Below are 26,874 nucleotides of genomic sequence, written 5' to 3' on the forward strand. Positions count from 1 at the left end.
CTCAGTATGTACCTTTGACCATTGTAAATTTAGAGACAGGAAAATGTGATTTATTTTAGCCAGAAGACCAAGATTCTTGATGAACCATAATACTTTAAAGACCTATTCATTAATAAACATGGATTTTGATGTGGAAAACCTCAGAAATTCGTTTCCTGAGGATTTTTTTAATCTTCCTTTCTTTTTATGAATTGTCCTAATCCTGTCAAATGTTACATATTGGAAAATATTTCACAAGGCAAAAGAACAGTAATCATTTTAGCTGTCTTGTTTTCTTAATGACTCTAAAGAGTCATAATTTAAAAACTCTTGTTAACCTTTAGAAAATTCTGGATTGATTTTAATTTTGAAAAATTGTATTCATAAGTCAAGCCTATAGTAAATATTGACTTAAGTAAACTACTTAGTAAGTGTCACAAGTCTTTTGTTAAATATGTGCTGGTGTTAACTATTAGTAAATCTATTTTTAGAAGAGTACATTGTGTACAGCAGCCATTTTGGACTCGGTGTAACTTGTGTTGTCTATAGAGAGTGAGCCCTCTTGTGGTCAGTTGGGAACAAAATTTCTGCTATAAAAATAATCATCCCAGCTTTCTATGAGTTCATGTTTTCTCTGCTCTTCCATAGTGAAATCATGCTTACTCTGAATTGCTTTTCAATAAACAGAAAACAAAACCATGGCAGGATTTTTAATTGAGAATTGGACTAGCATCTTGTCTTATTTTATATGGAGAAGTGTTAAAAAAAGATGCAGGTTAAAGAACAGAGTAAGTATCAAGGAGGAGCCTAATAGAAAAGATCAAAGTGTTAGGAAAGGCAAGTAGTTGTGACAGTGTTTGAGAGAATTTGTGACTAACATTGATGTGACATACCTTGGTATTTTACAGGTACACTCTGCCTCCCTTTACAAAATGTGCCCAGAATGATGTCTTGATTTTATTTCTATTTCATCATATATGTGTATCTTCTCATCCTAGGGAAAGGAATAAATATCTATCCCTATTTGAAATATCTGTCTCATTTAATGGAAATTAAGTTTAGTTTGAAATAACTGTTCAAATCTGTTTTATACCGCCTGTAATAAGTTGGCATCATACGTATTCATTAGTTATGGGGGTTTTTTCAGGAGAAATGAGTTTTCCTTGCAAATTTCTTTTTAATTTTTTTTTAATTTGTATGGGGAGATCATTTGATACTTTTGTTCTTCTTTGAGTTAAATATTATGTTTCAGCAATGACTGTGTGCCATATCTACCTTCCTAGATCCTTGGCTGATATTTTTAATGCCTCAGTATTCTTAGAAGAATTCCCCTGTGAATGCTCTTATTATCCCTTGTGAGTGATTCACTTGTCTTCAGCAGTCTATTTTAATAAGAGCATGTTGCAACTAAGAATAATTCTGGTGACACAAATGAATCTTTTTCTGATCAGGAAATTGCATCAATTGGTCTTCATTGGTTGATACAAAAATTATTAAGTTTTAGTTAATAGTTTAAATATTATAAACAGTTATAACAGTTTAAAATATTTTGAAAGTTCTGATTGAAGTATAAAACACTTTAAATTGACAAAGAATTATTACCATTTTTGTACAGATTGACAGTTTCTGCTTATTTATACATAATTACAGTTGTAATACCAGCAATCTAATATTATGGATTGGTTTTTTTTTTTTTTTTTGAGGAAGATTAGCCCTGATCTAACATCTGCTCCCAATCCTCCTTTTTTTACTGAGGAAGGCTGGCCCTGAGCTAACATCCGTACCCATCTTCCTCTGTTTTATATGTGGGCTGCTTACCACAGCATGGCTTGACAAACGGTGCCATGTCCACACCCGGGATCCAAACTGGCGAACCCTGGGCCACCGAAGCAGAATGTGCGCACTTAACCACTGCACCACTGAGCCAGCCCTATGGATTGATTTTTTTAAGTGATTTTTATTTTTAATATGTAGCTTGTAAAAATGTATTTGGTTTTTATTGAACTGCAATTACTTGATTGTACCATCAGGTGTATTTAAACAGATGCAGGAGGGCTGTTTTTATAGTTATGTAATTGTATTAGCTTTTCATATTCTGAGGTTTTTAAATTTAAAAGTTTAAGGCTAATCAATTGAAAATTTTAACCAGGTTTTGAATAAATGGCAATAGAGTATAATGCTTAAAAGCTCAGACTTTGGATTCAGACGGCTTGGGTTAGAATCCCAGCACTGTTGCTTACTGGCTAATGGCCTTGGCAAGTTCTTTAACTTCTCTGAGCTTCAGTTTCCTCATCTGCAACATGGGGAACAATATTAGTACCTACCACCTAAGATTGTTGTGAGGATTAAATGAATTAATATAAAAACACTTGAATAGTGCCTGCCACATACTTAGGTCTGTGTGTGTATTAACTATTATAATTATCACCATTATTAAATTTATACAGTAATGTTGAAATTCATTATGAAGCATATACTGTTTGTTTTATAAATGCAAATCACTTTAGTAGTTCTTGCTTTAAAAATATTTTCGTATAATTGGAAATAAACAGTAAGCTAAAATGACAAAGTTTTTTTATGAAAACTTTTTTCACAATTATCTTTTCTTCTTTTTTAGGCGCGGAATGTTAACACTGGTGAATTGGCAGCAATTAAAGTAATAAAATTGGAACCAGGTAAATTAATTGAAATTTGATGTTCCTTATTGCTGTAAGCCACTGGATAGTTTTAAGGCTTGTATGATGTTTGGTCTTGTTGTTCCCAGCATCTTCTGAGAAAGAACTGGTGTCTACTCTTTCCTCTACCTCTTTAAGACCTGTAGACACCCTGCTCAATACTTCCCTGAAAAATGACTAGTAATTGGGAAAGAGGGGGCACCTCCTGAAGAGAATTTGTTCCCTCTGAACTCAAGCTAATTTGTCACAAATTGAGAGTGGTATATTTCCAGGTTAATATTGTCCTGTGGAGAGAGGGCAGTTTGATACAGTGGAAAGAACTAAACTGAGATTTGGGTGGTTATAGTCCAGTTCCTTGTGTCCCACTCTCTTGCTCTGTAAACTCAGGCGAGTAACTTCAGTTCTCTGAGTCTCAGTTTTCTCAATACACCTAACTCTCACATTTCATGGGTCGTTAATATCATAATGGTTACTTTCCAACTTGAGCAGCTTATTGGAAAGCCCCTAGGACTACTCCATATTTTTGGTCTGCTTCAGTTGTATTCTATGCCTGAATTCCCTCCACCCCCTGCAAACCCCTCATCTTTCTGAGCTAGCTACATTCTCTCTTTTTTTTTTTAAATCTTCTCTTTAAAAGCCCTTCCCTCTATTTCTCCCTCCCACCATAGGCAAGTAATTGTTCTAGTGTCTAGACTGAGTTCTAGAGCAAGGATAGTGCCTTGCTGATGGCTTCTTCCACTGCAAACTGATTCTGTGAATTTATTGGTGAAACAAGTTTTAGCTTCGGTATGAGCAGAAGTTCGCTCAGCAATTTTTTTTTTAAGGGTGGGCAACTTTTTCTGTAAAAGGTCAGGTAGTGAAATATTTTAGGCCTTGTAAACCACATGTGGATTTTGTATACAGTTCTCCCTCTCTCTCGCCTTCCTCCTTCTTAAAATGGAAGAGCATTATTAGCTAAAAAACTACTCTTAGCAAACCAGGCCACCTGCTGCTGTTGTTTGCCCACCCCTGATTTGGATTATCGGTAGACTTTTTAGAAGTGCCATTGAGGTGAAATTTGAAAGATATGTTGACTGTGATCAAATCACACTGAGATATAATGAATTAAAAAAACTTTCTCAGTTATACATATTTACAGATTTTGCATAGTCTAAAATTTTTTTCTTTTCTCTGAGTCTCTTATCTTTAGTTTACAAGAAACTTAAGTGGGATATTTGAAATTGGTGAAATCTGAGATAAAGGAAAATTTAACATTTGGCGTTTGAAGCAGGGCTTTCATTTTTAACCATTTAGAAGTGGCTGTGTTACTTGATGAAATAATCTCTAATTAGAAGTAGTTTGTACGTACATTATTCCCTCAAATTAGTTTAGTGCCATCTCTTTCAGGAAGCCTTCCTTGATTCCTGGTCTGATCAGGTGACTCCTCTGCAAGAATAGCTGTGTTATAGCACTTACAGAGCTATATTGTCATTCTAGAATTGCCTTTCTTTTAATCAAATTTGTGTCCATAGCACTGAACTTCAGGCCTGGTACGTAGTACTCTTTCAGTACATCTTAAAATTTCCTTTAAAAAATTAGGAACTTGATGGAGCCTACCCGGTGGTGTAGTGGTTAAGTTCGCACGCTCCACTTTGGTGGCCCAGGGTTTGCCGGTTCCCATCCTGGGTGCAGACCTACACACTGCCTGTCAAGCCATGCTGTTGCAGGCATCCCACATGTAAAATAGAGGAAGATGGGCACAAATGTTAGCTCAGGGATAATCTTCCTCAAAAAAAAAGGAACTTGAAAAACCTTATTGTTCATTAAGTCATTTGTTTTCTGATTAATGAAGTGTTCACATTGTTATACTGTTAATCTTGAACCCTGCCATACATATATTGATCATTGTAGTAAAAGTAGAGAACACAATTAAATAAAAAGAGAAAAGAAAAATCATTTATATTTTACCCAGAGATAACAGGGGCTATTACCATATATGTGCTGTACACTTAAATTTAGCTAAGATTGGCTTCCCTACTTAGATTTTCATAGAAGAAACCTGAATTTTTGTATTTAATTTCTTTGTTTTAATTTGCTTATATCCTGTGAGAAATGTTTACTTGTTGGTGAGCTTGAAGTGTATGGTTTCAGTGGTTAAGAGCACATTCTCTGAAGCTACTTTGATTCTAGTCCTGGCTTGACTACACTGCTTAAGCTTTCTGGATCTCTTTTCTCATCTCTAAAATGAGGATAATAATAGTAGTTTCCTCTTAAGATTGTTGTAGGGATTAAATGAGCTAATGTATCGAAATCACTTAAAGTAGTGCCTGGCACAGAGTAAGTAGTAAGTAGCTGTTATTACTACTACCTTCTGTACAGTTATCAAGATATGACCAACCTTGTTTCATCTATACCCACTACCCTCCTTCTTCCTATTGATAATTTTGAATCAGATCCAAAATATCATATCATTTCAGCCCTTAATATTTCATCATGTATGGTTAAAGAATAAGAACACAAAATGTAACCACAAGCAGGAACCCGCAGACACTGCTGGTGGGAATGTAAAATAGTGCATCCACTTTGGAAAACAATTTGACAGTTTCTTAAAAAGTTAGACATAAATTTGCTGTAATGACCCAGCAATTCCACTCTTCTGTATCTACCAATGCAACAGTTTTCACAGAAAAATGTTCATATCAGCATTATTCATAATAGCTTGATGTTGGAAACACCCTAATTGTCCATCAACTTGTAAATGAATAGATAAAATATGCCCATACAATGAATACTATTTAGCAATAAAAAAGAAATAAACTACTGATACATGCTTTGACATAAATGAACCTAAAAACCATGCTGAGTGAAAGGAGCCAGACACTAGAGACTACATATTGTATGATTCCATTTATGTGAGATCTTCAGAAAAGACAAATCTGTAGAGTCAGAAAGTGGATTAGTGGCAGCTGTGTTGGGGGGGGCAGGGGTGGATTAACAGTTAATGGACATGGGGGATCTTATTGGGATAATGGAAATATTCTAAAACTGATTTATAGTGATGGTTATACAACTTGGTAAATTTACTAAAAAAATCATTGAATTGTCCATTTGATATGGATGAATTCCATGATTTTGAAATATGCTTTAATAAAGTTATAAAAAAAATAAGCACAATCCCACTATCATCTCTTAACAATATTAATAGTAGCTTCTTAATAATAAATAAAGTCCACACATTGCAATTAGTTGATGTGTCTCGAATTTCTTTTTTTTTTATGGTACTTTTTTTTTATTAAGGTTATGAAAGTTAACATCCTTGTGAAATTACAGTTGTACATCATTATTAGTCATGTTGTAGGTACACCACTTCACCCCTAGTGCCCTCCCCCCACCCCCCCTTTCCCCTGGCAACCACTGATCAGTTCTCTTTGTCCATATGTTAACTACCACCTATGAGTGGAGTCATCCAGAGTTCGTCTTTCTCTGTCTGGCTTATTTCACTCAAGGTAATACTCTCAAGGTCTGTCCATGTTGTTGTGAATGGGATGACTTTGTCCTTTTTTATGGCTGAGTAGTATTCCATTGTATATATATATATATATATATACCACATCTTCTTTATCCAGTCATCAGTTGCTGGGCACTTAGGTTGGTTCCATGACTTGGCTATTGTGAATAACGCTGCGATGAACATAGGGGTGCATGGAACTTTTGGAATTGTTGATTTCAGGTTCTTAGGGTAGATACCCAGTAGTGGGATGGCTGGGTCATAAGGTATTTCTATTCTTAACTTTTTGAGGAATCTCCATACTGTTTTCCATAGTGGCTGCACCATTTTGCATTCCCACCAACAGTGTTTGAGGGTTCCCTTTTCTCCACAGCCTCTCCAACATTTGTCACTCTTGGTTTTGGAAATTTTTGCCATTCTAACAGGTGTAAGGTGATATCTTAGTGTAGTTTTGATTTGCATGTCCCTGATGATTAGTGATGATGAGCATCTTTTCATGTGTCTATTGGCCATCTGTATATCTTCTTTGGAGAAATGTCTGTTCATGTCCCCTGCCCATTTTGTAATTGGGTTGTTTGATTTTTTATTGTTGAATTGTGTGAGTTCTTTCTATATTATGGAGATTAACCCTTTGTCAGATAAATAACTTGTGAATATTTTTTCCCAATTAGTGGGCTGTTTTTTTGTTTCAATCCTGTTTTCCCTTGCCTTGAAGAAGCTCTTTAGTCTGATGAAGTCCCATTTGTTTATTCTTTCTATTGTTTCCCTCGTGTGAGGGGTTATGGTGTCCGAAAAGATTCTTTTGAAGCTGATGTCAAAGAGTGTACTGCCGATATTCTCTTCTAGAAGACTTACCGTTTCAGGCCTAATCTTTAGGTCTTTGATCCATTTTGAGTTTATTTTAGTAAATGGTGAAAAAGAATGGTCGATTTTCATTCTTTTACATGTGGCTGTCCAGTTTTCCCAGCACCATTTGTTGAAGAGACTTTCTTTCCTCCATTGTAGGCCCTCAGCTCCTTTGTCAAAGATTAGCTGTCCATAGATGTGTGGTTTTATTTCTGGGCTTTCAATTCTGTTCCATTGACCTGTGCACCTGTTTTTGTACCAGTACCATGCTGTTTTGATTACTGTAGCTTTGTAGTATGTTTTGAAGTCAGGGATTGTGATGCCTCCAGCTTTGTTCTTCTTTCTCAGGATTGCTTTGGCAATTTGGGGTCTTTTGTTGCCCCATATGAATTTAGGATTCTTTGTTCCATTTCTGTAAAGAATGACATTGGAATTCTGATTAGGATAACGTTGAATCTGTAGATTGCTTTAGGTAGTATGGACATTTTAACTATGTTTATTCTTCCAATCCATGTGCGTGGAATGTCTTTCCATCTCTTTATGTCGTCATCGATTTCTTTCAAGAAGGTCTTGTAGTTTTCGTTGTATAGATCTTTCACTTCCTTGGTTAAATTTATCCCAAGGTATTTTATTCTTTTTGTTGTGATCGTGAATGGGATTGAGTTCTTGAGATCTTTTTCTGTTAGTTCATTGTTAGCATATAGAAATGCTACTGATTTATGTATGTTGATTTTATACCCTGCAACTTTGCTGTAGTTGTTGATTGTTTCTGATAGTTTTTCTGTGGATTCTTTGGGGTTTTCTATATATAAGATCATGTCGTCTGCAAACAACGAGAGTTTTACTTCTTCGTTGCCTATTTGGATTCCTTTTATGTCTTTTTCCTGCCGAATAGCTCTGGCCAAAACCTCCAGTACTATGTTGAATAAGAGTGGTGAAAGTGGGCACCCTTATCTTGTTCCTGTTCTGAGAGGGATGGGTTTCAGTTTTTGTCTGTTGAGTATGATGTTGGCTGTGGGTTTGTCATATATGGCCTTTATTATGTTGAGGTACTTTCCTTCTATACCTATTTTATTGAGGGTTTTTATCATAAATGGATGTTGGATCTTGTCGAATGCTTTCTCTGCATCTATTGAGATGATCATGTGGTTTTTGTTTATCGTTTTGTTAATGTAGTGAATCATGTTGATTGACTTGCGGATGTTGAACCATCCCTGTGTCCCTGGTATAAATCCCACTTGATCATGGTGTATGATCTTTTTGATGTATTGCTGTATTCGGTTTGCCAAAATTTTGTTGAGGATTTTTGCATCTATGTTCATCAGTGATATTGGCCTGTAGTTTTCCTTCTTTGTGTTGTCCTTGTCAGGTTTGGGGATCAGGGTGATGTTGGCTTCATAGAATGTATTGGGGAGTGTTCCACCTTCCTCTATTTTCTGGAATAGTTTGAGAAGGATAGGTATTAAATGTTCTTTGAATGTTTGGTAGAATTCTCCAGAGAAGCCATCTGGTTGTGGACTCTTATTTTTGGGGAGGTTTTTGATTACTGTTTCTATTTCTTTACTTGTGATTGGTCTATTCAGATTCTCCATTTCTTCCTGATTCAGTTTGGGTAGGTTGTATGAGTCTAGGAATTTATCCATTTCTTCTAGGTTGTTCAATTTGTTGGCATATAGTTTTTCATAATATTCTCTTATGATGCTTTGTATTTCTTCGGTTTCTGTTGTGATTTCTCCTCTCTGATTTCTAATTTTATTTATTTGAGACTTCTCTTTTTTTTTTAGTGAGTCTGGCTAAGGGTTTGTCAATTTTGTTAATTTTTTTGAAGAACCACTCTTTGTTTCATTGATCCTTTCTACTGTCTTTTTTGCTTCAATATCATTTATTTCTGCTCTAATTTTTATTATTTCCCTCCTTCTACTGACTTTGGGCTTTGTTTGTTCCTCTTTTTCTAATTCCGTTAGGTGTCGTTTACGGTTGTTTATGTAAGATTTTTCTTGCTTATTGAGGTGAGCCTGTATTGCAATGATTTCCCTCTTAGGACTGCCTTTGCTGCGTCCCAAATAATTTGGTACGGTGTGTTTTCATTTTCATTTGTCTCCAGATAATATTTGATTTCTTCTTTAATTTCTTTAATAATCCATTGTTTGTTCAGTAGCATGTTGTTTAGTCTCCACATTTTTGGCCCTTTCCCAGCTTTATTCTTGTAGTTAATTTCTAGTTTCATAGCATTGTGATCAGAAAAGATGCTTAATATTATTTCACCCCTCTTGAACTTATTGATGCTTGCTTTGTTTCCCAAGATATGGTCTATCCTTGAGAATGTTCCATGCGTGCTTGAGAAGAATGTGTAACCTGCTGTTTTTGGATGCAGTGTCCTATATATATCTATTAGGTCCCTCTGATCTAATTTTTCATTTAATTCTACAATTTCCTTGTTGGTTTTCTGTCTGGATGATCAGTCCATTGGTGTTAATGGGGTGTTGAGGTCCCCTACTACTATTGTATTGCTGTTGATGTCTCCTTTTAGTTTTGTTAATAGTTTCTTTATGAATTTTGGTGCTCCTGTGTTAGGTGCGTATATATTTATAAATGTTATGTCATCTTGGTGGAGTGTCCCTTTTATCATTATATACTGCCCCTCTTTGCCTTTCTTTATCTGTTTTGCTTTGAAGTCTACTTTGTCTGATATAAGTATGGCAACAACTGCTTTCTTTTGTTCATTATTAGCTTGGAGTATTGTCTTCCATCCCTTCACTTTCAGTCTGTGTTTGTCTTTGGGGCTGAGGTGTGTTTACTGGAGGCATCATATTGTTGGATCTTATTCTTTGATCCATCCTGCCACTCTGTGTCTTTTGATTGGAGAGTTCAATCCATTCACGTTTAGAGTGATTATTGAAAGGTGGGGGCCTACTGTTGCCATTTTATCACTTGTTTTCCAGTTCTTTTGCATTTTGTCCTGTTGGAGAGCTGTTACTTTGTGTTATGGTCCTTCTGCTTATCTCCTTTGTTCTGGATTTTGTAACCCCTTTCCTTTGTTTGATTTTTCAGGAATGAGGTTCTTCCTGAGCATTTCTTGAAGAGGAGGTTTTGTGGCGATGAACTCCCTTAACTTTTGTTTATCTGGGAAAGTTTTTATTTCTCCATCGTATTTGAAGGATATTTTCGCTGGCTAGAGTATTCTTGGCTGCAGGTTTTTGTCCTTCAGAGTTTTGAATATTTCATTCCAATCTCTTCTAGCCTGTAAGGTCTCTCCTGAGAAATCTGCTGATAGTCTTATGGGGTTTCCTTTGTAAGTTATTTTCTTCTGCATGGCTGCCCTTAGTATTTTCTCTTTGTCGTTGACTTTTGCTAGTTTCACTACTATATGCCTTGGGGTTGGTCTTCTTGCACTAATAAAGTTTGGAGATCTGTTGGCTTCTGTCACATGGAGTTCCATCTCTCTTCCCAAGTTTGGAAAGTTCTCAGCTAGTATTTCTTTGAACAGGCCTTCTGCCCCATTGTCCTTCTCTTCTCTCGCTGGTATACCTATAATCCTTATGTTGCATCTCCTAATTAAGTTGGATAATTCTCGAAGAGTTTCTTCATTTCTTTTTAGTCTTTGTTCTCTCTCCTCCTCTGTCTGCAGCATTTCTATATTCCTATCCTCCAAATTGCTAATTCTGTCCTCCATATTATCGACCCTACTGTTCACAGAGTCCAGAATTTTCTTAATCTCCTCCATTGTGTTCTTCATCTCCAGTATTTCTAGTTGGTTCTTCTTTATAGTGTCAAGCTCTTTTGTGACATAGCTCCTGAACTCATTGAGTTGTCTATATGAATTCTCTTTTAACTCGTTGAGTTTGTTAATAATGGCAGTTTTGAAATCATCGTCATTTAGGTTGTAGATTTCATTGTCTTTGGGATTGTTTTCTGGGTGCTTATCATTTTCCTTTTGTTCTGGAGATTTAATATATTTTTTCATACTGCTTGATGGCGTGGATTTGTGCCTCCACATAGAGATAGAGTTTAGTCGCTGCTTCCACTTGTTGCGACTGGTGTGGCCGGGGGTCAGCTGTTTAGACTGCACTAACCAGAAACCCCGTCAGCTGTTACTGACTGGACCTGGACCCCTCCTCGTAGTCACAGTGGTCCTGTAGGGTCCCTCGTCAGTTGTGGGAGCAATTGCAAGGGGGCCTCAGGCTGCTGGTGCCTACTGTTGCAGCCCACTTAGACATGCTCCCTCCTTGTCGTCTGCAGCAGAGTTGTGGGCTTTCCCAGCAGCCAGGAGCAGGATCACCTATAATCGGCGCTTTGGCCCTAACAGAGCCCACAAGATCACACTTGTCTACTATAGGTCCCAGCAGAGCTATGGGTATCTCCTGCAGTCTGTCATTAGCTCGCCTAGCTGTGCTACTTTTGCCCCAGGGCCTTCCCGCCTTGCGATTGCCAGTCGGGACCTCTCCACTAGTGCTGTGCAGAGGCTTTCACTGAGGCTGCTGTAGGACCCTGGAGTTCCCCCCTGGGCTACATAGCCGTTTCACCGGAGCCCCACTCTGCCCCACTCCACTCTCACGGGATCTCTGGGAGCCCCTTGCCTCGTCTGGGACACGGCCAGAGTCCGTGGCCTGGCGGTGGCTTGCAAGCTGCTGCCTTGTGGGGAATTCTGCTCTAGGGAGCTTCCTGATGTTCTGAATGCTGGGAAGGGCCTCCCTGCCAATGATGAGCAGAGGCCCTCCCTGCTGGGGGGTGCAGGACCCTGGAGCTTCCCCCAGGGCCACGGAGCCGGGTGTTGGAGCTCCACCCAGTCCCCAAGCGCATCCACCGGAAGTCTGGGCACCCCCTGCACCGACCCGTGCTCCAGAGACCGTGAGCCCAGCAGTAGCTTATGGTCTGGTGCCATGCCGAGGAATCCGCCCAACGGGAGCTTCCCTTTGTCCTGGATTCTGGGCGTGGCCTCCCTGCTAATGGCAAGCAGAGGCTTTCCCTGCCAGGGAGGTGCGGGACCCTGGAGCTCCAACCATGTCCCCAAGCATGTCTACGGGAAGTCCGGGCGCTCCCTGCACTCACCTGTGCACCGGAGACCGTGAGCCCAGCAGTAGCTTATGGTCTGGTGCCATGCCGAGGAATCCGCCCAACGGGAGCTTCCCTTTGTCGTGGATTCTGGGCGTGGCCTCCCTGCTAATGGCAAGCAGAGGTTTTCCCTGCCAGGGAGGTGCGGGACCCTGGGGCCTTCCCCCGTGCCGCGGAGCCAGGCGCTGGAGCTCCAACCGTGTCCCCAAGCACATCTACGGGAAGTCCGGGCGACCCTTGCACTGATCCATGTGCCGGAGACCGTGAGCCCAGCGGCAGCTTGTGGTCTTGTGCCGTGCCAGGGGATCCACCCACTGGGAGTTTCCCTTTGTCCTGGATTCTGGGCGTGGCCTCCCTGCTAATGGTGAGCGGAGGCCTTCCCTGTCGCTCAGTGCGGGACCCTGGGGATTCCCCCTGGGCTTAGGTGTAATCGCAGGGGGCTTGGGTGGGGCTGTTGTCACCTGTTTCCACTGTCACTCTGCTGGTGAGTGCACACTCCTGCCCTTGCTGTGTGGCGATGCTATGGGGGAGTCCGCTGGAAGAGAGCCTCCCGCAGGAACTAGGCTGTCGGGGGGTTGGGGGTCGGGAGTCAGAGAGTTTTCACCTATTTCCACCTCCTCCCGGCGGGGAAGTCCGTCCACCTTCAGATGTGTAGTAGCACGAGACTCTTAGGCATCTCGAGATGCTATCTGGATATCCTTTGTTAATCGGTGAATGTCCAATTAGTTGTGGATTCGAAGGGGGAGAGACAAAGAAGACCACTCACTCCGCTGTCTTGGTCCTGCCTCCTCGAATTTCTTTTTTATCTGTAAGTTCCTGCTTCATCTCTTTTATCTTTTTCCTTAGTTTTTTGTTGAAGAAACTTGGTTATTTGTTCTGTAGAATTTTTCCTTCAGTATGGATTTTGCTGCTTGCCTCCCTGTAGTCTCATTTAATGTGTTCTGGGAATTGGTAGTTAGCTCTAGAGGATTAGTAAAATTAAGGTTTGATTTGAAATGTGGTGCAGGGGACAACTTCATGGTGGTGTTATGTTCACATTTTTCTAAAAGAGAATTCTGATGACCAGTCTTTCACTTTTTGAAAAACAACACCTAAATCTGAAATAGTCAAGTGTAACGTGATGAATTTTAAGAATTTGCATGCAAAGTTTGTTGTTTTGTTTCTTTTTTTACAACTGATATCCAGTTTGAACCTGAAGCTAAATGAAAACTTATTTAGACATTTGGACAAAATTATTTATTTAAATATAAAGTTAGTCTGAGTATCTCACTGGGGCTTCTAACCTTCTTCATGTGGCTTTAACTTATAGCTGCTTTTCTCAATTGTCTTTTGATTAACCATCGGTTTATAACATTTTTTTAAACTTAAATTGCAAGGACAGTTTGGTCATTGTAATAAGTGTAAAAAATACAGCTAAACAAAAAGAGGAAACTAAACATCAGTCATCATTCTACCACTTTTGTAAACACTGTCAACTCTTGATTTTCTCCAGATTTTTTTGTGTGTGTATGTACAAACGCCCACACACATATATACACACAGACACACGTACTTAACTATGCAGACCACAAAGGGGTGATCAGAGTTCAAAGATAGGCAAGAATATACTAATTAGGGATCAGCTTAATTTGCTTTCTTACTGCTGACCCAGAAAACAAGCATTGCAAAGGATGACTAAGATAAGGATGCATGTGGATGGGTACAGCTCTCCAGTGCTTCTCCAGGTCCTCACAGAGGTAACCCAAACTGGTGGTCAGTGCAGTGTGTAATCTGTCAGCCATATTTATACCATCAGGCTTGGGGAGGGATGTCATCAATACTCAGCAAGTGGTGTAACTGCTATTAAAAAAGGCGATTGTTTGTTGTGACACCATTCTGTACTTTTGTGTTCCATTTCTTACTATGTCTTCAGAGCTGTAGCAGGCCTGGCCATGGCCTACCACAGATAGAAACACATGTATATGAGTATTTTAGCAATGTGTAATGGGTTTATTTTGTACATCTACTTTTCATATGAAAAGCATTTTATGAATATTTTTCCATGTTAATATTTCTGTACCACCATTTTTTAGTTGGCAGCATAGTATTCAATTATATAAATGACAGTTATTTCATCTGTCCCTAATAATTTTAAAGCAAGTTTTCACAGTTACAAACAACATTACCATATACCCACAAGGATATCTTTTGTCCTTGTACACATGGTTATTTGGTTATGAAAAATTCCTATCTGGTCAGAGGATATGTACATTTTTAAGAGTTTAGATATATGCTAGGAAGATTTTCCCTGAAATTTCCAAGGTTTCCCCCCCCCCCATATCTTTGCCCATAAAGGGTATCATTATAATAATCTTTTCTATTAAGCAAAAATTGGTATCTTATTGCTAATTAATTAACATTTCTTTGTCTTCTAGCAATTCAGTATCTTTTTTCCCCCATATATTTTTTGGACTTATTTTGTGAAAACTTGTTCATGTCAGTCATTTAATAAATATTTATTCATTGTCTACTATTTGCCAGGCATTGGTCTAGGTGTTGGGCAAATAGTGGTAAATAAGGAAGACTCGTACCCTGAAGAAGCTTCTATTTTATTTGAGAGAGACAGTAAACATGTAAATAAGTAATTTCATGAACTAAAATATAATAATGTATGTATGTTTTAGATGTCTGTTACATGTCCAGTTGGAGATGTTGAATAGGCAGTTTGACATATGCATCTAGAGCCCTGGGAGAAGTTAGGTTAGAGATACAAATTTGAGAGTCATCAGTGGATAGGTAGTACTTAAAGCTGTGGGAGTAGATGAGGTAATTTGGGGAGAAAGAAGACACAGAGAAGAGGAGGATGGTTGAGGTTAGAACCCTGGGTGATTCCAATATTAGAGGTCTGCTGAAGGAGGAGAACCCAGCAAAGACAACTTTACGAGGAGCCAATTAGATAGGAAAATACCTGCTGAGTGGTTTGTTATGGAAGCCCATAGAATAAAGTCTTTCAGGAAGGAGGGAGATATAAACTGTGTCAGATGATGCTGAGAGATGTAGAGTACGACGAGGATTGAGAATTGAGCATTGACTTTGGTGACTTTGATAACGTCAGATCAGTGGACAGCTGAGCTAGTTAAGGAAATAATGGGAGGAAAGGAATTGCAGATAACAAGAAAGAGTCTCCTCTCAAAACCTTTTGCTGAAATGCATAGCAGAGAAATGGGGCATCAGCTGGAGCAGGACCTTTGGAGGGTTTTTCTAGGATGTATGATACTAAGTTATGTTTTGTGCCAGTGGGAATGAACCGGTAGAGAAGAAACTGATGTTGGAAAAGATAATGCAGATAACTCCAGGAATAAAGTCTGAGAAAATGAAAAGTGATGGGATCCAAGGTAAAGTCGAAGAGCAAGGAGAATTGATTCAGTTTAAGAAGAGATAAGGCAGACGATGAGTATGTATGCAGGTAGGTTGGTGGAACTGATGGAAGATGGGTTCTTATCTGATTGTACCCATTTTCCTTTTTTAACTATAGGACATGGTTATTAGCCCAGAGTCAAAGTTGGAGGGTGTATTGGAGAGTTAGCAATGAGATAAAGCATGTGAAATAGTTTTGGAGATTGGACGGTGATATGTATTGTGGAAAGTGGGAAAATTATATATATAGTGGGATAAGTGCAGTAGGATTGTCTGGCATTGATAAGTGACCCATTAAAATTGGAAACTGTAAGTGTAAAGTGAGTCTAGTATGTAGCTATTGCTCAGGTACAGGTGTGGGAAAAGGATAGCTGGGATTTATCATTGTTATAGTTCTGCTTGGCAAGTATAATGGAGAGAGAGGGGTTTTGAGAGTTAAAGTGTTTGTAAGGGAGTGGTTATAGTGCGGGTACATGGAATCTGGGCTGAGTAAGAAGGAAAGTAAGGACAGGAAGGTGGGGTGGATAGTAAAAATTGTTAAGGTCAATGAGATCATTCCTCTGAGATAGGAAAATTGGTGTAGGGGGAGAATTAGTCAGTTACCTGGAAAGATTGGATGATCTGAATGAATTACTTGAAATAGAGATTTTAAAGATGATGCATTTATGAAAGGTGACAACATTTAATGCATGCCCATGTGACCTGAAGTGGTGATGATTGTTGCGGAGCAGGTCAGGTATTCAAGAGGTTGGGGTGTTTTGATAGATCATTTGAGAGGATGTTGAGGTCACCGAAAATGATGCACAAAAGAACTGTTGGAGGAGAGAATGAGGCAGATGCCTTGTAGTATCAGTATGTGAGGGGGAATGGCTAAGAATTCCAGAACTGCAGCTGCAAGGAAGGGTAAGAGGTGATACATTGTGATGGCAAGCACTTCAGGAGAGGCTGGGTTTTTGAAGGAGAAAGGAGAGGTATTTGGAAGCAACAGCGAGGATGGAGAAGGCTATCTACCCCATTTCTAGGTCCTGCAGTATGTGGAATATACTAAAGAGGAAGCAGAGTCCTTGGGGGACAGCCAGGTTTTAGTTACAACATAAAAGTGAAGGGAACCTAGAGAAGAGCTTGAGGATGGAGAGAAGTTTCTTGATGGCCCTTGAGATCAAAGGATGCCCATTTTTCTATTGAGATATTTATCTTGTATTAGACTTTTCTTAAAAGCTCTTTTTCTATTAGGGATTTTAATCCTTTTTTTAATAAGTTGTAATTTTTTTCTGGTATGCCTTTAAAATTTCCATATGACTTTTGGATGTAGATAAGTTTTCAGTTATTATGTAGCTAAATCTATCAATATTTTTCTTTATGCTTCGAAAGGCTTGCCCACTCCCACTGTTTATGTGTGTGTATATATTTAATATTCACTCGACTTTTGTTGACTTTTGTTGTTGTTACAGCGGTTAACCGGAACCCTACTGCCTTTCTCAATATACGTCTTAACAGTCTCCCTGTTTCCAGTATTAACCCACATATCAATACATCTGCCACATTACTTCCAGTTATCTTTTAAAACATAAGCTAAATATTAGTCTTCTTCCTAATAACCTTCTATGATTCACAGCCCCAGATATTTTAACATTATGGTTCAGGTTAACTGCTATAACAACAACAAAATAAAATGACCTAAACAAGATAGACATTTATTTCTCTCTTATGTAACGGTTCTGAGGTAAGCCCAAGTTGGTTGTTCAGTTCTATTCCATGAGGTCATTCAAGGGTTCATTTTCCTTCCATTTTATGCCGTCAGTATAGAGAACTCATCCACCTGCTTTTGTGAGGCTAGGTCATTGGTGTGTCTATGTTTAGTTTGCAAGAGGAGAGACGGAGGTATTTTAAGGCCAGCACCTTTTCTTTGAAGCAAGTGAGATTGGAAGTCACACACCAGTTCTGCTCATTTTCTGTTGCTGAGAACTTACTTACATGGCCATACAACTGCCAGAGAGGCTGGGAAATGTGGTCTTTAGCTAGGAGGCTCTGTATCCAAGAAGAAGGCGAGAATGGATGTTGGAGTCACAAACAGTAGTCTGCTCCAAAAGGCAATTTGAGGATTAGCAAGATGATTTGAACAAAGGTAGTTATAGTGGGGCTGGACTTGAGAGATATTTAGGAGGTAGAATGAAGAGAGAGAATGTATTTCCGTTCGTTTGAGATGTTGATTATGAGGTGTTTAGAGATTGTTTGTGTAGATATGTACAGTTGTCAATTTGATCTACAGATCTGGAGCTCAGGGGAGAGGTCTTGGCTAGAGGCAGGGACTTGGAAATCATTCGTGTTCAGTAGTAGTTGTAGTTGGAGAGTTTGAAAAAGAAAGGGTCGCTAGTATTAAATGCTGCTGAATTGTCAAGTAGAATGAGAATTGATAAGGGGCCTTTGATTTGGGTCTTAGAACAACATGGACCTTTGCAAGAGTAATTTCAGCAGAGTCACGGGGTGAAAAATAAATTGTAATGGGTTAAGGAATGAATGAAAGTAAGGAAATGAAACAAAGCTCAGACTATTCTTTGGGGAAATTTGGCTGTGAAAAGCAGTAGGGGGACTGGTTTAATTAGGGGAGAAGCAAGGTTAAGGCAAAGTGTTTACATTGAAGTAAATTTGATCCTGTTTCTTGGCTGAAAGGAAATGTGAGTGGTGGTGGAGAGAATAAAGGTATCAAAGAGAAAATAGAAATGATGGAGCAAGGTTCTAAGAGGGCTTGGAAGGAGACAGGATCAGGAGGTGCCTCTTCTGAAAAGGAGGAGAGTACCTTTTTTGGGATCGTATATCTGTAAAGGGCCGAGGTTTGGCACAAATACAGTTTAGCTTTAAGGTTGAGGAGAAGATAGTAAGAGAAGATCTTTACAACAGGGCCTCCTTTTTGTCAAATGGAGGAAGCTAGGTCTTCAGCTGAAAGTGAAGCAGAGGTGGGTAGGTAGGATACCTGAAGAATAATGGAAATGGCTTTTTATTGTTGTTTTAAGAGCTGTTGTAGGGAATAGACAAAGAAACTGACTAAGTTACCAGTGATAGAACTGTTGTACCGCATTAGTGCCTAAGTGAAGGTAGAAATCAACCATTTTTTATTATGCCTATTAACGTAGCAATGTCACTATTCAAGAACTTTCATTACAACATCACCTGAAAATAATGTTATCCATTTTTACCTGTTAAAAGGTCTTTCCTCTAGAAATTAAAGTTGGGGGAAATTAGCATTAAGGGGATTAGACAAGGTACTATTCCAAGGTAGGTAAACTTGTCTTTATTTTAAAAACTGCTCAGTGAATTTCCTGTTCTGTTAATTATACATTCACGTTACCTTTTTCCCAAAGTCTCAGAGGATAACAACCGTGTATTCATAATTTATCTTTAGCCTTACTCAAAAAGTGAGTGAAAAAAAACCCCAGAAATACGAAGACAAATGTTTAATGAGAGGTAGAAGTACCTTTATAGAAAGGAGAAAAGCAGTACCCAGATACGTCACTCCATAATTTCATCCTCTTGCATAAAGTCTTCTTGATTCCAATGTGTAATGCAAACCTATGACTCCTGGTATTTTACTTGAAATACCGCTAACACAAATTTTATGTTTATTGCATCCGCATAATATCCCAGTATAGAAGAAAGTCCAGTTTCCTTTTAAGACTACTGCTTCTAACAAAGCTTACGTTTTCTCGATGTTAAAATGACATTGTAGTCCCAGAGGTCTTCACAATAAAATATTAGCCCACGTTTGTTACCTCTTGTCTTTTTGACTACAGCCATTCTAACAGATGAGGTAATATTTCATTGTGGTTTTGATTTGCATTTCTCTGATCATTAGTGATATTGAGCACCTTTTCATGTACCTGTGGGGAATTTATATGTCTTGTTTGGAAAAACATCTGTTCAATTCCTCTGCCCATTTTTGTAATCAGATTTTTTTTGCCATTGACTTGTGTGAGTTATTTATATATTTTGGATAGTAACTCCTTATCAGATATATGGTTTGCAAATATTTTCTCCCCTTCTGTAGGTTGCTGTTTCATTTTGTTGATGATTTCCTTTGCTGTGCAGAAGGTTTTTAGTTTTTTATCATAAAAAAGACAAGAGATAAGAAGTGTCTGTGAGGATTTGGAGAAAAGAGAACCTGTGTGAACTGTTGGTGGGAATGTAAATTCTCATAGTGCAGCTACTATGAAAAACAATATGGAGGTTCCTCAAAAAATTAAAATAGAACTACCGTATGATCCAGGAAAACCAGTTCTATATGTATCCACAGGATATGAAAGCAGGATATCAAAGAGATACCTGCACTTCCGTGTTTATTGCAGCAGCTTTCACAATAGCCAAGACATGGAAATGACTTAAGTGTCCATCAGCAGATAAATTGATAAAGAAGACGTGTATGTATATTCAATGCAATATTATCCAGCCACAAGAAAGAAGGAAATCCTGCCATTTGTGACAACATGGATGGACCTTGAGGGCATTATGCTAAGAGAATAAGCTAGACAGAGAAAGACAAATACTGGATAGTATCACTTATATGTGGAATCTGAAAAAAAATAGCCCACAATGTAAATTCTGTATATTGTTATGAAAAAGAGTGGAAAACAATGCTTAAACTTAACAACAAATCCCCAGAATATATGAAGCAAAAACTGACAATTTAAGGGAGAAAAAGACAGGTAAACAATAATGGTTGGAAACTTTAATACTCCACTCTCAATAATTGATAGAACAACTAGGCAGAAGATCAACAAGGAAATAGAAATACTACAAACCAACTAGACTTAACAGACATCTATAGAATACTCACCCTACATTAGCAGAATAAATATTCTTCTTAAGTACACATAGAGCATTCTCCAGGATAAACCATGTGCAAGGCCATAAAACATGCCTCAATAAATTTAAAAGAATTAAAATCCTGTGAAGTATGTTCTTCAAGAATAGCATTAAATTAGAAATTATGACACAAGGAAATTTGGGAAATTCACAAATATTTGGAAATTAAACAGCTCTCTCCTAATTCACCAGTGCCTCAAAGGAGAAATCATGAGGGAAATTAGGAAGTACTTTGAGAGGAATGAAAACGAAAATACAACATATCAAAACTTATGGTATGCAGCTAAAGCAGTACTTAGAGGGAAATATAGCTGTCAATGCCTGTATTAAAAAAGAAAATTTCAAATCAATAACCTAACCTTCCACCTTAAGAAATTTAAACCAATAAGTAAATAGGAAAGAGCAAGTTAAATCCAAGACAAACGTAAGTAAGGAAATTATAAATGTTAGAGATTAGAGTGGCAATAAATAGAGCAGAGAACAACAACAGAGAAAAATCATGAAACTGAAAGTTTGTTCTTTGAAAAGATCAACAAAATTGGCAAATCTTTATAGTCCAACCAAGAAAAAAAGAGAAGACTAAAATTACTAAAATCAGGAATGAAAGGGGGGACATTACTACTGATTTTACAGTAAAAAAAAAAAATGCTATGAACAACTGAATGCTAACAAATTAGATACATAGATGGAATGGACAAATTCCTAGGAAGACACATCACCAAAACTTACTCAAGAGGAAATAGAAAATCTAAATAAACCCAAAACAAGTAAAGAGATTGAATTAATAGTCAAAAAACTTTCCACAGAGAAAAGGCCAGGAACAAATGGTGTCACTGGTGAATTCTACCAAATGTTTAAGTAAGAATTAATAGCAGTCCTTCACAGACCCTTTCCAAAAAGAAAAGAGGAAGGAACACTTCCTTCCCCACTCGTTCCATGAGGTCAGTATTACTCTGATACCAAAATCAGATAGAGACTTCACAGGGAAACTACAGACCAATCTAATGAATATAGGTGGAAAAAATCCTCAACAAAATCATAGCAAACCACATCCAGCAACATATAAAAAAGATTATACACCATGACCAAGTGGGCTTTATCCCACGAATGCATACATTGGTTTAACATTCAGAAATCAGTTACTATAATACACCATATTAATAGGATAAAGGACAAAAATTCTCAATAGATGCAGAAAAGCAATTGACAGAATCTAAAACCCTCTCATGATAAGAATGCTTAGCAAACTAGGAATAGGAAGAACTTTCTCAACCTGATTGAGTGCATGTACAAAACATCCACAGCTGGCCGTCATACGTAATGATGGAAAGACAAGATGGCTTTCCCTTAATATCAGGGACAAGACAAAGAAGTACATTCTCACCATATCTATTCATCACTGTAAATGTTCCTAGGACAGTTAGGCAAGAAAAAAATGAGAGGCATCTAGATTGTAAAGGAAGAAATAAAATATCTCTGTTTGCAAGTAATATGAACTTGTATGTAGAAAGCCCTAAGGAATCCACTAAAAAACTATTAGAACTGATAAGTTCAACAAGATTGCATGATACAAGACCAATATACAAAAATCAATTGTATTTTTACAAATATTTGTACAAATTTATAGTACAAATAGTTGTACTATATACAAGTAATTCCAAAAATGAAATTAGGAAAATAATTCTAATTACAATAACATCAAATAGATTAAAATAATTAGGTATAAATTTAACAAAAGAAACACAAGACTCGTAAACTGAAAACTACAAAACGTTGAAAGAAAGAAGTGAAGATCTAAATAAGTAGGAAGACATTCCGTATTCATAGATTGGAAGACTGAATATTGTTAAGATGGGAATACTCTCAAAATTGATACACAGATTCAACACAATTTCTATCAAAATCTCTGCTTGCTTTTTGGCAGAAATTGACCAATTCTGATCTTGAAATTCATGTAGAAATACAAGAGATCCAGAATCTCTCTAAAAGAATCTTGAAAAAGAACAATGAAATTGAAGGACTTACACTGTCCCATTTCAAAAGGTACTGCAGGGCACTGGCCCCGTGGCTGAGTGTTTAAGTTTGCGTGCTCCTCTTCAGCAGCCCGGGGTTTCACCAGTTTGGATCCTGGGCACGGATATGGCATCACTTGTCAGGCCATACTGGGGCAGCGTCCCACATAGCACAACCAGAGGCACTCACAACTAGAATATACAACTAGGTAGTAGGGGGCTTTGAGGAGGAGGAGAAGAAGAAGAAGAAAAGATTGGCAACAGTTGTTAGCTCAGGTGCCAATCTTAAAAAAAAAAATAAGTTACTGCAAAGCTAGAGTAGTCAAGATAGTGTAGGAGTATTGGCATAAGGATAGACATGTAGACGAATGGAATAGAATTGAGAGTCCAGAATTTAATCCTTACGTTTATGGTCACTTGATTTTTGAAAACAGTGCCAAGACAAGTCAATGAAAGAAGAGTTTTTTTAATGAATGGTGCTGGGACAACTGGATATCCCCATGCAAAATAGTGAAGTTGAACCCCTACCTCACATCATACACAGAAATTAACTCCAGATGAGTCAATACATCTCAATGTAAGAGCTGAAACTGTAAAAACTCTTAGAAAGAAACATAGGAATAAATCTTTGCAACCTTGAGTTAGGCTAGGCTTTCTTAGATATGACAGCAAAAGTATAAATGACAGAAGAAAAACTAGATAGATTATGTAAAAATAAAGAACTCTTGTTCTGGAGACAACCAATAACAAAGTGAAAAGACAGTGTACCGAGTGGGAGAAAATGTTTATAAATTATATATCTGATAAGGGGCTGTATCCAGAATATATAAAGAAACTGTTTCAACTTAAAAAAAAGAGAGACGATCCAACTTAAAAATGGGCAAAGAATTTGAAAGACATTCTTCCAAAGAAGAATACAAATGACCCATGGGCTCGTGTTCAACAGATGTCAGCTTCATTAGTTACTGAAAATGTAAAACAGTGAGATACTACTTCATACCAACTGGGATGTCTATAATAAAAAAGACAATAACAAGTGTTGGTTAGATCATGGAGTGATTGGAAACCTCAGACATTGCTGGTAGTAACGTAAAATGGTAACAGCTGCTTTGGAAAATAGTTTAGCAATTCCTCAAAATTGTTAAACAGCGAGTTACCATATGACCTAACATTTCTACTCCTAGGTATATACATAAGAGAAATGAGAACATAGATTTACACAAAAGCTTGTACATCAGTGTTCAAAGCAGCATTATTCATAATAGCCAAAAAGTGGGAACAACCCAAATATTCATCAGATGATGAATGGATAAATAAAATGGGATACATTCATATGGTGGAATATTATTCAGCAAAAAGAAAAGGAATTAAGTACTGATACGTGTACAGTGTGGATGAACCTTGAAAACTATGCTAAATGAAAGAAGCTAGTCACAGTGGACCACAAATGGTATGATTCCATTTATATGAAATGACCAGAATGGATAAATTTGAATGGACAGAATGTATGTTAGTGGTTATCTAGGGCTGGGGTGAGGAATGATGGGAATGGAGAGTGACTGCTAATGAGCTTGAAAATGTTCTAAAAGTGATGGTGGTGGTGGTTGTACAATCCTGTAAGTATATTAAAACCGTTGAGTTGTACACTTCACTTGGGTAAATTATGTCTCATTAAAGCTGTTAAAAAACACTTGTTGAAATATTAATACTTACTAGGAAGTAATACTTATTGCTATATTAATACTTAAAACAGCAATTTAAAAATAACTAAAAATAGAGATTTGGGCTCTCACTGATTATAGATGTGTAACTAATACTACTACTGGGGCTACTAGGACAACTAGTTCTTTAACTTAGCAGAGAAAAGGGAAAAAGAACTTTTCCCATGGTAACTAGGAAAGAGTTGAGGAAAATGCAAGCGTAGAAAAGGGGTTAAAGATAATGTTTGGAACTGAGGAGAATGAAGTCTCCTTAAGGAGTTGTGAGAGATAAAATATAGGTGAAAAGAGGAGCATGGTATGAGTTGAGAGCCAAAAAAAGGATGAGTGGAGAAGAAAAGTAATTAACAGTACTATCGTTTGGGAAACCTGAGTCTAAGATGGCCTAAATCCTGTAACCAGCAACTTGGAGGGACATAGGAGGAAGGGAGACCAAGCAGGGAGGCTCAGGATGGATATCAGAGGAGAAAGGATTGGTGTTAGGCTGGTGGCCATGGTGTAGGTTTGCAGCATGTTGTTTTTTGGTTTGTGAGGTCAAAACTTGTGAAGTTGTAAAGTTTTGGTTATCTTTTTTTTTTTTTTTTTTTTGGTGAGGAAGATTAGCCCTGAGCTAATATCTGTGCCAATCTTCCTCTATTTTATGTGGGATGCCGCCGCAGTGTGGCTTGATGAACAGTGCTAGGTCTGCGCCCGGGATCCAAACCCACGAACCCTGGGCTGCTGAAGTGGAGCATGTGAACTTAACCACTATGGCACTGGGCTGGCCCCCTTGGTTTTATTTTTTAATGTGTAATCATACTCATTTTTCCAACACCATCAGCTGCAAGACAGTGACAAGCTCATCTCATTTTGCATGGGGTGTTCCCTGTTTTAGTACTGAAAGTGCCATGTCCCAGGAAATCTCTCAGTCCTGGGCAAATAGACAAGGTTGGTCACTCTAGTTGTAAGATACACTGTTGACTTATAATAATACCTTTTTTGCTGTGCGTGTGTGTGTATGGAGAGAAGGGGGAAGAAATACATTTTAAATGTTTACATCTACGTTAAAATACAATGTGGAAAAATATAAATTATAGAAATAAGAATTAGGGAAATGCCACTAATATTTATTGACTATTACATTGTTAAGACCCTTTCTAGTTAGGCACTAGAATTATCAGCAACAAGACATGGTCCTCGTCATAAAGGAACTCACTGTCTGATAATAGCAATTCTTTGAGAAGGTTGGCAACTTTTCCTCAGTAACACAGGCATGTTTCTAGTAGAAAAAAATTAGAGCTGTTGGTAAGAATGTGTTGGTGCTGAAGTCTTCACTAGACCATGATTTCTGTGAAGGCAAACTTCGTATCCATTTTCTTTACCATAAGCTTACCAGTGCCTGATAGATTTCCTGATACCTAGCAGACCCTCAGTAAATATTTAGTGGAGAAATCAAATTAACAAGGGAAGACACGGAGACTAAGATGATATCTTAGGGATATCTCAGAGATGGGTTTGGTTTAAACCATGACATTTTTTGCTAATAAATAGCTAACATTTATTCAAACTTAATTTGTGTCAGGCCCTGTTCTAAGTGCTTTAAGTTTGTTGGCTTGCTAATCCTTATGTTATTGTTCCTGTTTTTACAGATAAGGAAACAGAAGCACTGAGAGTTGACTAACTTGCTGTAGTGAGTGGAGAGCTAAGACCTGAAACCTGCCTTTTCACCACTCTCAGGAGTTAGCTGTGGTGTGGAAACGTTCTGTGTTATTAGGTTCAGCTGAATGTTTATTTAAAGAAATACACAGATTTTTTTGAACTAGTAAATGAAAAATCTTTGGTGGTAGAACCACCACTTAGCAAGCTAAGTGATTTTTTGCACATTAAATGAATAAATGAGCTTCATTGGGGTAAGATATAAGTGTTTCTTCAAAACCAGTATATCTCCCCAAATTGGATATCTTTTGTGGAGAAATTGATGCATAATAAACAAACTAAAAGATAAACCAGCAAATAAACTCCTTTCGGAAGAGTATGATGTAATCAGTTTAATTAGCAACCTGTTATTCATACTCTGACATAAAACGGAGACAGGAATCTCAGGTAACTAATGGGGAAAGTCAAAATCTAGTTGGCTTTTTATCAGGCGGGAATAAGAGGCACAGATGGAGCCTTGAACAATATTTCTCCCAAGAATGGTGTAGTTGTAAAGTGTTGTAGCAAACTCTGTCTTTGTGTGACTGCGGCTAATGCTTACTCACTGAGAAACTTTGATCCCAAAAGTCATAGACTGTCAGAAACTTGTCTGTATGTGCAGTCATGTGCCACATAACAACGTTACCATCAGTGATGGACTGCATATATGGCCGCAATACTGTAAGATTAGTACCGTATAGCCTAGGTATATAGTAGGCAATACCATGTACATTTGTATAAGTACTGTAGGGGAGGAAGAAATTTTCCTTTACCCTTCTAGGTTCTTCTGGCTGGTCTAAGAATTAAATTGACATGGGACACATTAACAGGAGGAAAACAAAAGTTTGATAACATGTATGCTTGGGAAAATCCCAGGAAAACTGAGTAACTTGCCAAAATGGCCAAAGCCCTCACCTTAAATACCATCTTCAGCTAAATACAAAAGATGTTGGGGGTGAGAAGAGTCAGGGACTTCAAAGGGAAGGAAGGCAGTTCACAGGTAGGAAAAAAGGAGCAAATGTTTGGAAAATAAGGGTTTTTTGGCCACACAGAAACAGAAGAACACAGAGGGGAGCTCAGCAGACAGGCTCTTCTAGGTTCCTCTCTGTCTACCACCTAGTTCATGTCATGCTGAGGTGATAGCTCACTTCCTGAGACAGATTTTTTTTATCTGAATT

General features: G+C 38.0%; 1 protein-coding gene across 5 annotated transcripts in view; it reads left to right on the forward strand.

The window, feature by feature from the left end:
• The window catches only part of MAP4K3 (mitogen-activated protein kinase kinase kinase kinase 3), a 192,572-nt gene that overhangs the window by 62,296 nt on the left and 103,402 nt on the right, over positions 1–26,874 (forward strand). For all 5 annotated transcript variants that reach the window (XR_011504080.1, XR_001396757.3, XM_070512205.1 and 2 more), the window contains one exon: positions 2,597–2,654. Coding sequence is in view for 2 of the 5 variants with exons in the window: in XM_014832871.3 (XP_014688357.1) it covers positions 2,597–2,654 (58 nt within the window). In the remaining 3 variants the exon portion in view is untranslated. The remainder of the gene's footprint in view (positions 1–2,596; positions 2,655–26,874) is intronic.

The sequence above is a fragment of the Equus asinus genome, chromosome 6 (genome assembly GCF_041296235.1).
Source record: "Equus asinus isolate D_3611 breed Donkey chromosome 6, EquAss-T2T_v2, whole genome shotgun sequence".
Taxonomy (NCBI): Eukaryota; Metazoa; Chordata; class Mammalia; order Perissodactyla; family Equidae; genus Equus; species Equus asinus.